Raw genomic sequence first — 12,812 nt, forward strand, 5'->3', positions numbered from 1 at the left:
CACAACAATTAAGACTCCACACACCCCAGGAACTTGGGAATCGGTGAGAGGGGGATGGAGCTGTCCAGCAGAGGGTGAGAGTATTCTCAGATGTTAACAGTGATGGGCCTGGGCTTTCAAAATTCTCCAGTCTTTAGACCCAGAAGTATTATTTTTAAGAAAATACACAATACAATGGCTTCTAAAAATGACACTATCAGGTCTTTTGATGGTGGACTGAGCGAGCGAGAAGTAACTGTTGGCACCAGTTCATTTCAGAGTTTTATTGTGTTGCACTGAAGGAACAGCAGGGCGGTTACACAGTTCTCTCGTTCATTTTTGAAAATCTAAAGTACTTGCAAATTCTTAAGACTATCTTGACCACTGGATTAGAACAGTAAGCGTAATATAACCAATTTCTTAGTAAGTAATGTCTTACAAATAAAAACACATTTAAAATAGCTTTAAATGCATTCTTTACAGGTAATTCAGCATGTTTATATCACTTATGCTTAAGAATTAAAGCAAGTATATTACTCTGATGGGAATGAGGGCAATCCCTCTCTCATGCAGTATATATAGGGATAATATTCAAGTCAACAGAAAGAAATCCCACTCTTCTTATTGTTGTGTCCATATATAATCATCTACAGTGATAAGTGAGGAAACCTACAATGTTTCCATCAGTCAGATATACATTTCAATTCACCAGAAGCACCTCATATCTACAGCTAATTTATATTTAGATGGCATTTCGATAAAACCAAAATGAGCCCAACAAGTCCTCTAAACAAAGCTTCCAATGGACCGAGGGCAGTAAGCAATGAATGCATTCACTTGGAGGGTTATGGCTGTTCCTTAAGAGTGCAAGTTCAACCTGTCAACACCAGAGGTAATCATTTTATATTAATTTATACGTAATTCCATTTAAATTCTTTATCCAAGTAGAACATATGAAAACAGTCTTTCCACAAGCAAAAAATGTGGAAACATTTAAAAAATAAGAAGTCATTTTTTTTAAAGGAACTGATCAGATTCCATAGGCTACTCTTGGAAACAGGACCTGCTGGATAGAATCCCTTCATTGGTGGCGTTTTGCATGCACTTAACTGGACCAATTCTTCTGTGTTGTTCTAAGAGCTCACCAAAACATAGATCATGCTGAAACGAAGAGAGAAGTTGTTAATTCAAAACCCCTCATCTAGCCGCTCTATATAGCCAGCTCACAGCTCTATATAGCGTATCACAGCACCACAGAAAAGACCATTGAGAATATGACTTTAATCTGCGTGGACTTTTGCCTATGGCCCCCTATTTCCTTTCTAACTTTAGCAAGCAGAAGAGTCCAGCTGAACACTCAGTGAGGCCCAGCGTTCAGAGAAGGAAAGCAAACACCACTCTCTGGAGCACCAGCTGGTCACAGGAGGGAGCATTTCTGGAGAGCTGGTCAGCACCATGGCTGTTAGGTCCTTCACTGGCCAGATCTCACTCAGCTGGTACTGTTTCGGGTCCCATTTTAAGCAAAGGAACGGTCAAAGGAGGAATGTTCCAATTAGAGCCCGAAGCAACAGAAATGGGGACAGCAAAAAGGTATACACCCCCCCCCCCGGGGCGGGGCAGTAAATATGTAACTTAGCTCACAAAGTACCAAGGGCAAGTCCCATCAATATACAAAGGCACTGGGAGGAGCCAGTGGGGGCTGGGGAACATGACCAAAACATAGTATATGAAATTCTCAGAAAATAAATAAAAGCATTTAAAAAAGAAAGAGACACACAGGGGCGGGGAGGTGTTGTGAAATGCACATTCTTATCTCCAAAAAAGCTAGGAGTTGAGCACATGTGGACAGTTTTAAAGGAGCAAAACCCTCACACTAACATGTTCTTGTGAACCTCTGCCACAACTACGCATCTCCAATGCAACTGTTTATGCAGGTTTTCTCTTTCTGCAGTAAATTTTAACTGCTACTCCATTCGAGCAGCTTCCAGATGTTAGCTTAAAACATTTGGAAACATGAAAATCGGAGAGATTGAACAACAGGTGGAATTTCACCATTCAGAACCTAGTCACAGCTGGAGATGGTGCGGCCTTAAAGGTGAGGGTCACAACCAAAAACACAACTATTCACTATGCTTCGTCTCCAGGTGCACAGAAGACAACTCCACACAAACTTCCTTTGTCCTTTTCTAGGATGGATGGTACAAATGTGAATAGAAGCTTAACAGACAATAAATGCAAATTAATAAAAGCTTAATTATTTCACCTTAAAATAGCTAACTTTTAATATTTCTTATTATTTTATGTGGTTGTCTTGCCTGCATGTTTGTCTGTGCACTACATGGACAGTACCCGCACAGGCCAGAAGAGGGCATCAAATCCCCTGGACCTGGAGTTACAGATGGCAAGGAACCTCAGCCTGGGGGCTGGAGATCAAGTGGATCCTCTGGAAACAGTTGTCAGGACCCTGAGCTGCTGAGCCCCTCTCCAGCCCCAGTATAACTAGTTTAAAACTAATTGCAAATTAACAGGAAAGCCTCTGCAGGCGCTTACACAGAAAGAGAATGTTACCGCACCTCCCACTGCACCACTCTAACCCGCTGTTTTGATCTGTGTGCCATAGGGCACTCTGAAGCAAAGCCTGACAGGAGTACAAAATTGGCCCGGCTATCTTCACACTCCTGGGACTTCCTGACTTGACCCCGAGCAAGCTTTTTCTAGCTTTAATGCACACTCATTTGAAGGTACTTTTCAGCTGCTGTTCTCATGTAAGCCCTCAAGCACAATTTTCTTGCCTCCAACTCTTAGGGCTGGTATTACAGACATGCAACTACTCTGCTTGCTCATCTGCTTTTATTTACTATATCTAAAACACTGGCTCACAACTACTGCAGTTTTTCCCCATATGGGTATTTGGCAACACCAAAAAACATCTATCCTGACTGGGAGGAGTTGGAGCACGACTAGAATCTTTATGGGTAAAGGTCAGAGGTGCTGCTAAACACCCACAATCTATCAAACAGTGTCCAGCAATAAACAGTGGTCCCCGGACCACTTAGAGCAGAGGAGCTGAGAAAGCCTTCGAGGAAGAATGAGAGCACCACCCGTGACACTGGATACTCTCAGTCATCTTGTTCAGATCAGGCACGCCAAAAAATCAAGGGCAGGACACACAGTTTATAAAAACAACAAGGTGAGAAGCTGGACACTCTCTGGAAAGATGATAAGGCCATTTACAGCGTCTCTAATCATGAACTCAAAATATGGCGTGCCAACACGTTTACAAACTTTTGCAACCCGCCCTCTCAATACCGCTGCACCATGAGAAAGAGGACTGTTCTCTGCCAACAGTGTTTCTGCAAGGAGGGAGCAGCACCCTGATCAGCTTCCTGCCATTGGCTTCATGCTGCTTGCTGGGCAGACATATGCTGGGGGGGGGGGGGGGGCGCGCAGCCTGCCATTACTTCCCCCCATTTAAAACAAGGTGTTGAGACCATAAAGTCTGTGTGCAGGTAGGCACAAAGCCTAATCACATTTCCACTTCACATTTTAAACTTACCCGTATAGGTAGTAAAAAAAGGCTAGAAGGTAAAAAGCTAGTTTGCACCATCCTTCCTTCTGACAGTAGGCTAGAATGTCTGCATTCATGATGGTCGTTGGGTCATAGAGTCCGGGGCCGCTCATCACTGGTCTGCTCATATACCTGAAACAGACACAGCTGTTAGCATGTGGAAGGGTAATGACCTTCAGGGGGTTTCCTCGCCAGCATTTGCCACAGGGAGTTACGCTCCAGACACTGGGCACACCTTGGCTTACTTTTACCGTCTTAATCTTAAAACTAAAGACCCTAAATAAGAACGAACAGCTATACCAATCACACCTTGTCTCTTGGATTTCAGAGACCCAATAAAAACAGGGGTGGTGTAAAAGGAACAGCAGGTGTTTGCTTTTTTCTCTTTTCTTAAAATTAACTTTTACTTTGTGTTTGTACGCTGTCTGCAAGTGCGCACGCGCAACGTGCATGCAGCGCCCAGAGGCCAGCAAAGGGCACCAGATCCCTGAAACCCGAGATCCAGGCAGCGTGAGCCACCACGTGGGTGCTGGGAACTGAACCCAGGTCTTCTACGAGAGCAGCTGGTGCTCTCAATGCTCAACCCGCTCCCAGGCCCAGGTGTTTTAACTCTTTATGTAAACACAGTTTACACTCCCAGAAGGAGCAGGGCCTTCGCCCAGCCTCTCCAAGTGTTACATCGTCCACACTTGCTTTGTATCCCTTCTCTTTCTACCTCTAATCACAAGTACAGTTTCTGAAATTGTTCACTCAGTTACAGACATAATAGCACTTCACACCAAAACAGTCCTTAACGTATTTCCTAAAAGTGAGAGAGATGGGACTCTGACACGCCCATTTAAAATAAAGCTTTCAACTTACGGGGAGGGAGAAATAACTGTATTTGGGTCAGACCTTAACTATGTAAACCTATGTAATCTGGTTCTCATCTACAAAATAGCTAGCTGCCTTAAAAATCATAAAGGAAACATTTAAAAGACACATGTTGTACATTTTGACTTAGATGAAGCTTAACATTGGCAAAACTAAGCTAAGGTGACAGCGGCTAAATGTCTGGGGTAATGACTTGATACTGGGCTCAGAAAATGTTCTGAGGGCTAGAATGTTACATCTTAATCTGTGTAAATTCACACATACATGAAAACTCACTTAGTTGTACACACAGATGTGTGTGCTACTGTGTCTAAGGGCCCCTGAGGAAGAGAGAAGCAAGCACTGCGCTAAGGGTTCCCTGCTACTGACCTGTGCTGGGTCAGGGCTAACTGTCAGACCTCATGCAGACACACAGCACCCAGGACAACCGCGGCAACCACAGCAAAGTTACACTCTAATTAGGGAAATAGTTAAGTGTATTTAAATATTACCTCCAAATATGGTATGCCAAAAGGGGCATATTGAGACCCAGTGTAAGCCACTCTGCTGCACAAAGAAACATGACACAGAAGAAAGCATGGATGAGGTACTCTGGCAGTACAAGCTGGAAGAAAAACATAAGCCATTATCACTCTGCCTGGCTTGACAGCTGCTCATCTGGAAAGCAAGTGGCAACCAAGTTTCCATTTTAAAAAAATCACCTTTCTTAGAATAGAAAATCAAAGATGCTACTAAGTGTTATCTCCATATTTGGCTTTTTACCAAAAGCGTGATTATAAGCAAACTGGTCAGCAGATAAGACGCTTTCATTAAAATAGTAAGATGAGAAACTTAAAACTCAAATTCTTAGAGCAGAAGGTAAACTGAAATTACCACCCAGATTATTCAATTACTTATAAATCAAGTAGAATGCTTTTATTTCCATCATTCAGCAATAACACAAAATGGAATAACCTGAGCACATGCAACAAGATAATAAAATCCATAAAACAAACTCCCACTTACAAGTTGATGAGTGTTTTTAAGCCTTTAACAAAACTAAGAATGCTACATGTACAAAGTCACATCACTTTCCCACAAGGTGTTCGATGGAAAGCCAACCAGCCAACGTGTCAGCACATGGGAGGAACACTGAGGCACACAATGCAAGAGACACACTTTCTGCAATGTAGGAGGGAAAAGACGCAATTCTGAACCATGAAAGAAACTGCCAAGTTTCGGAGTTCCCATTATAACATAGCCTTTGGGTTCCTCTATGCCTGCCTATCCACAAACACTACATGGTAGAAGACCAGTAGAACCTCAAAACTCAAAAAGAAAATAAGCCCTCTGTAGTAAAGAAAAATTAATTCAAATGACATACATGCTTTTATAAAATAATGAAGACTTGATGATTTGTTTTAAATCATTTTTTAATCCTAAATGGTTCATTCTAATCTGATGAGTTGTTAAATAAAATATCAAAACTATCTGAAGCCAATTCTAGCCAAAACCCCTAAGTAATAGCTGCAAAGCCCAATTTACCAACTGGCTTCACATCAGGTCAAAACTGTGTGAATCGGGTCCTCCCTGAGAGTAAGCCATGGCTGCAGAAGAAATCAAATCACCCTGCATGCCTGAGCCCATCTTCTAATGCTCCCGAACTACTTTTCCAGCTGAAAGCCATACGGCCAACTAACTCTGACCAGCTCTGGACATCAGACCCACACACTCTAGCCAAGCATTCACCCACTGGGCCGGACCCCCAGCCCGGCATAAACTCTGTAAAGAACACGGTTTTAAACAAAATCCTAGTAGAGCCAACTAAGTCTCTAACCAGTTATTTTTTTTACAAATTTAAGCAACATTATACATAACTAAGATAAGCTCCACATGCACATAGATAGATAGATAGATAGATAGATAGATAGATAGATAGATAGATAGATAGATGGATGACACAGACATAAATGATTCTACTTAAGGCCAAATTTCTATTAACAAGAAAATGTGCAAAGGACATCTTAGAAGCCTAGTAACTACAAGGGAAAACATGCAGTGCGAACTCCCCTGGAGCTCCTTTCACAACTCCAGGTTAAAAGACGGGCCCAGGACGCTGCTCTACACGCTGACACGCCTACTTAGCCAGAAGGCCTGACACCTAACAGAAGTAATTGCTTTGCGACTGCACTTAGACTGAGGTGAGTGGACGGACTGGAGACTCACACAGCCCATCACTCTTCAACTTGTCCTCAGAGCACTACCAACAGGCCCTGTGGCTTCTGTCCCTCCAGTAGGAGTCAAACTGCACTGCTGCTCCTCAGAAATGCCCAGAGACATTCCCTATGCACTTCTCACGAAAATGAGAGCGCTTTTCTTCTTTCTTCCTTCCCCCCATGTTGCCTTGGCTGTCCTGGAACTTGCTCTGTAGGCTAAAGAACTCAGAGACCCACCTGCCTCTGCCTCCCAAGTGCTGATATCAAAGAACACGCCACCACTACCCAGCACCGTCCTGGAACTTTGCTCTGTAGACCAGACTGTCCTTGAACTCACAGAGATTCTCCCGCCTCTACCTCTGAAGTGCTTAGATTGAGGTGTGCAGCCTCATTAAAAATCAGAACTTTACAGTCTATGACCACACAACTCATTCTATTTACAACCAGAAAATCACATAAAACCTAGTATCCCTAAAAATTACCTCATGCAAACATGGTTGAAATGATTAATTCTGAAACATGAAAAACTGTATGTATTCTCTTATTAAGTTTACATTTTTAAAAATCATACTTGTCTTCCCCCATACTTTGGCAGAACTTGTAAAAACAAACTGAAATAGGGAAAACTGTCAGATGCACTGCTGTTCAGCCAATTATCGGCACCCTATCCCAAATTACAGCTCACAAGCCTAGAACAATGGCCTCTCCTCCAGGAGCTGCAGGTGTCTCAAGCACACACCTTTTCTCAGTATGAATTTCTTTCCATTGAGAAAAGACAGAAATCACACACTATATGCTCTATATGACATTTGTCCCTCTTAAAGATAATTAAGTTAGGAAAACACAGTTTGAACATCCAAAGTTAGGCTGTCTAGCTTATAACTGTGGTCTCTGCCTTCACCTCTCTGACATTAGCCTTGGTCGGAGTACCTGGACTTCTTAAAGCAACTAACTGTCCTACTCATGAGAAGAACTACTCTCCTACCTGAACGAAAGCTCCAGGGCAAATGCTCCTGTGCAGAGCCTGGCACCCAGGGACGTGCTCATTTGATTCTAGCTATACTCTCAGCATTTAAATATCAAAAACAAACCGCCAAAGAACACAAAATACTACTAACAAACCAAAAGATCCCAGCTTCCTGACTTCTTGACAACTGGTTTTAACAGCTGAAGCAAAGATGCTCTACAACACACACCTGGTTCTTTCCAACCACAAAGCATCTTCTCATGTCTAACCTCCTAAACAGGGATTCCAGAAACTGAACTTTGTGACTGTTCCTTCCCGGGGAGTCTTGTTGTAAGGTTCTCCACACAAAGCGGAGGCCCACTTACCACTCACGTTGACCTGGGAAACAGCATGAAGTATCAAATTGGCTTTTGAGGGCTTTTCCAAGTCAGAGCCTGAGACTATGATTGCACTGAATTCCTCATTGTCCTCAGCAGCTTTGAGTATATGCTTTCCACTACTTACCTGTTGCTTTATCACAAGTAACTCCTTAGCTTCTGACCAATCAGGCAAAGTCAAACCTACAGACTAGAGAAGAATCCTTCAGATGCCAAATATGTATCTAGAATCAACCCCAAACCACAACAGAGCCACATTATCAATAAATCTATCTCGGGCCAACATAAGACAGACCTGTTGTAGAACTCTGAGGTAAACACCGTATCCTGGGAAGAACCATGCAGACACTTGGATACAAGCTGCTACAGAACTGTGGCATCTTGAGACCCAAAGCATCCCCACAAACAAGACTTCAGGATCCAACACAAAGCTGAAACAAACCTCTCTCAAGAGCAGCTGCGTGAGCCCATTTACTCCACACATAACCAGAGGTGAAACTGGATACGGCAGCTAAGGCCACACTACAGCCCACGCGTCCAAGTCTCCGCTATTAATGTCATTTTATATTGGCCAACTTTCAAACACTGTGCTAAATAATTTAATGTAGATGTGCCTATGGCTATCACATTAAAAAATGCATAAGCATTTAACAGCTTTCCCTACTTGACTGGGCCAGCAAGCAAACATTTGCATAGAATGTGAAGTTTCATGAAATCATAATCCTCAACAGGCGCATGAACAAGCACACTGAGCAGAACAATACAGATACGAATGCCCTAGCCCTCCCCGCGAAATGATGTGGCATTAAAACATTCAACTAAAAAGCAGTACACACCTTTAGTGCAATTTTGACTCTTTTAATCTTTTTGACCTTTTCAACTGTCTTTGGCCGACAATGTAAAAAGCAGATTGGAAGAATGTTAGTATGACAGCTGACAAGATCACCAGCAGATTAATAACAGAACAGTCAAGTATGACAGGAAAAAGTACTTTTTATTCTGCCTACTTCAAAACATTCAGACGTATCATGCTACCAGGAACACTGGCCATTTTCAAGTTATATCAAGTTAGAAGCAAATAAGTTTTTAAAATCTAAAGATAAATGCTATGTCATAACTTACAGGATTCAGGGTGTTACACTGGTCTATAGGGTTCTTGTAATCAGTCTTCAACTCATCAAATGCTATGATCTAAAATAAAATTAGAACAGTTAGGACCACTCACTTTAACAGAAAGCAGCAACAAACCTGCCCCAGCCATCAAAACACCACTGAATAAAACAAAAGTGTAACATTTCAACAACAATTTACACGGTAAACTTAATGTGCTAAAAGGAACAAGAATCAGATTAAAGACTGAAAGCCCAAAAACAAACAAACAAACAAATAAATAAAATTACATAAAAAAGATTGAAAGCCCACGTTGACCTTAACTTCAGTTTACCCAATGCTTCCAGTCAGCTTGCTTTCTCTATGGGCCATGAGCTTTTCCCACCCATATGGCTATTGATGTAGTTTTCCTCATCCTGAACCACTCCTTCGGTCTGAATCTCTTCTTTCGCATCCCCGCCAGTACGGCATCTCCCACTCTGGAAAACTGTATTTGCATGCATGTCTGTCTGCCCCAGTGGACTGCGTGAGCCTCAGGGAGAAAGACCATTTTTAATTATCTGTGCAACCTTCTCCCTTGGCACAGTGCTCTGGGACTCTAGGATGGACGCAAACAATTCAATTTATTCCCAACCACCCACACTGCTAAAACGTTTTTTTTTTTTGTTTGTTTTTGTTTTTTTTTTTTTGCCCATGCTTCTAGGAGAACACAGTTTTAAACCTAAGTGTCTCAATGCCTTTACACAGACCTTCAAAGTTAAAATGCACAGAGACAAAGCTGGAGGTGCATACCACCTGGCGGCACTAACTCGGGCGTCAGAAGTCGGAGCAGAAGGGCGTGTGGGCAGCTGCCTCGGCCGGAGCCACAGGCATGCCTACGTCTCCTTAGATGCCCACTGAGGTACTCCCCGCGATCATCACTGACCCAGAGGCACACGCTTCTAGCTCTCAATATGCTCACTTCCCAGCTAAAGTTTTTCGTTTCACAGGAGTGGAGGTTTTTCTTAATCTCTAGATATGTTTACCCTAACTTTCTGTAATAGAAACTAACTCAACAGGAATAGAAGAAAAAAATAACTTCTGGCCTCCAAGGAGACCAGGAGTTTGGGAGGAGGCGGGTCATGGAAGGAACTGGAGAAAGGAAAGGGAAGTGACATAATTACATTTTAATTTTAAAAAAATATTAAAAAGTTTATTACTTAAAAAAACTAACATTTAAAAAATAGAAGGCCCCCTACTCATTCAGAGGCCATGCTGGCCACTGGAACTCGGGTATCTGGTGCTAGTTAGAGAGCTGAAGCTATGGGAAAATCCCCAGGGAATCCATCAAGAGCAGAAATGGGGCCTCAAACCAGGTGTGGAGTCAACAAGACAAATTATGTTACCTTTTCATGTGCTGAAAAGGAACTTTACAGATGCTTACAGCTGACACATGAAGGTGGAAGAGAAGACACTAGGGCACAATAAAAATCCCCCAGTTTCCATGTGACCTTTAAGCATTTCATTCTGTTTCTAGGATTACAAAAATAAAATCATCTCATGTTTAAAAAAAAAAGATTTAAAAATACAATATTCATGGCAGCAAAGATTTCATTATGTTCATTACTATGGCGCAGGGTCTAAAATATTAATGGGCAGCATATTTCTGAATGGAAGGAAGCTTTAAAAAAAAACAGGCTAAAATTTTTATTTTTTTAAAGAGTTATTTATTTATTTATTTGTACAATATTCTGCCTGCATGTACACCTGCACGCCAGAGGGCGCCAGATCTCATTATAGATGGTTGTGAGCCACCATGTGGTTGCTGGGAATTGAACTCAGGACCTGTTGAAGAACAGCCAGTGCTCTTAACCTCTGAGCCATCTCTCCAGCCCCCAAGCTGAAATTTTTAAATGTACAGAATTCAAGAAAAGGGATTTCCTTTGTCGCTGATTTCCAACACAATAAATGTTAAAAGTATAAATATGGCTGGGTGGTGGTGGTGGCCCATGCCTTTAATCCCAGCACTGGGGAGGCAGAGGTGGGCAGATCTCTGTGAGTTCAGTGCCAGCCTGGTCTACAGAGTGAGTCCAGGACAGCCAAAGCTGTCTGAAAGAAAAAAAAAAAAAAAAAAGTATAAAGATGTAGTTTGGAGAAATAAGCTTTAATCGGTTGTGAACATTAACAGCCAGCACATCACATTGTCTGGGATACATTCTCAAGCGTACTTTAGGAACAGAAGTTCAAGACAGGACTTCATGTAGCCAAGTCACCCTGTCACCACCTCCCCGGTGCTGGGACCACGGTACACACCACACGCAAGCAAGCTAACTCTTACCACTAGACAGATCTCTTTCTGTTGGTTTCTAGGCATCTTCTGAGTAAACTGCTGAATGGGTTTCTAATAATGTACACTAGGCATACACTTGAATTTTTCCAAAAAAAGTACAGTAATTATCCAGACTAAGGCATCCCTGGGCCTAACAGCTCTCCACTGATCCGTGGCACATTTCTTTTTAAGTCTATAACAAGACTTAAAGTTACCCATTTCGCCTAGACTCATTCCTTTCTAATGAAATTACCCGTTTTTTAAATTGCGAAGTTATTTTTTCTTAAACCAAAACACAGAATGTGGAAAATGTGGGGAAAGCGCCAAGCTCTCTATGAATCTCCACCATCCCAGACGACATCTGTAAATGGAGCAAATGACTTCAAGCGACATGTACAGATGGAAAGGAGCCAGACACTAGCTTCAGGAGAAGCCACTGAGAGGCCAGCTCGCATTCCTAAGCTATCTGCCTGTTCTCCACCAAAGGGCAGAAGATATTCTTCCAGTTTTTGGTTACTACTAAAGAGCGCTCTGAAGCAGCAGTTCTGTCTGAGACAGTGAGCAGCCTACACCAGCATCCCCCACTCCACAAGCAGACAGGCTCTAAAACAAGTGCAACCACACAGTTCAGGAAAAGGAGAGGGCCCGTGGTATCACCCTCCTTCTGAGCCTTCTGCAACGTTACCGCTGCCATTTAATCACGCACACGACGGTGATGAAACCTGACTTAGTATTTACATCTGGTTGAGCCCGCCCCGTCATTCAAATTATACCATAATTCCAGAAAGTACTGGGAGGGCGAAACAAATGAGCTCAACTTTTAAGGCTTGCTGATCTCCAGAGAGCTCTCTTCCTGCTAAGCGGTAGAGACACTCGAATTCTCTTATCTCAGATAGAACTGTGGCCAAGGACAAGGCACAGTAAGAATATACATACGTCCACCCTGCAACGATATGAGGAGCTGACAGTTTCTGAGGATTTTCCAAATAAGCTTGAAACTCCACCTACTAAAGGAAGCAGCCAGACCACAGAGGTGGCTCGGAAGGCTGCCTCCGGAGAAGCCCTCCCGCTCCAAGTATGACTTAAGGGGAAACCGGGAGTCGATCCAGGCCCTCGGAGTTCTAGAGAGGCGCCCACCAAGCGCTGCAAAGCGGAGTTGGAAATCTGGCTGAAGTAGCTTATCTGATCTCGGCCGTACTCCGGGAAAGCCTTAAAAGGCGACCTGTAATTCCAGGATGAAAATTCGGAAAACTTCACGCCCAGAGTCGCCGCCCGGTGCGCACTGGGCATCCTCCCCGCCGAGGGACGCGGCCAGCCCGTCCGCGCGGACCCCGCCCTGCTGGCGGACGGCGCAGCGCGGCCTGAGCCTGCAGCCGGCAACCGCGCCGGGCCCCCGCGCCGCAGGCCTCCGACCCCGGCCGGGGCGCGCGGCCCC

General features: G+C 43.4%; 1 protein-coding gene across 1 annotated transcript in view; it reads right to left on the minus strand.

Annotated features, from left to right (window-relative positions):
* Positions 1–248: 248 nt before the first annotated feature.
* Positions 249–12,812, minus strand: part of Cnih1 (cornichon family AMPA receptor auxiliary protein 1) — a 13,146-nt gene continuing 582 nt past the window's right edge. Inside the window, exons 2-5 of the mRNA XM_055612435.1 lie at positions 9,082–9,150; positions 4,912–5,024; positions 3,536–3,679; positions 249–1,140 (exon numbers count right to left, since the gene is read on the minus strand). Coding sequence (XP_055468410.1) covers positions 1,113–1,140; positions 3,536–3,679; positions 4,912–5,024; positions 9,082–9,150 — 354 coding nt within the window. The 3' untranslated portion in view covers positions 249–1,112. The remainder of the gene's footprint in view (positions 1,141–3,535; positions 3,680–4,911; positions 5,025–9,081; positions 9,151–12,812) is intronic.

The sequence above is a fragment of the Psammomys obesus genome, unplaced genomic scaffold (assembly GCF_907164565.1).
Source record: "Psammomys obesus unplaced genomic scaffold, mPsaObe1.curated_primary_1811, whole genome shotgun sequence".
NCBI classification, from domain to species: Eukaryota; Metazoa; Chordata; class Mammalia; order Rodentia; family Muridae; genus Psammomys; species Psammomys obesus.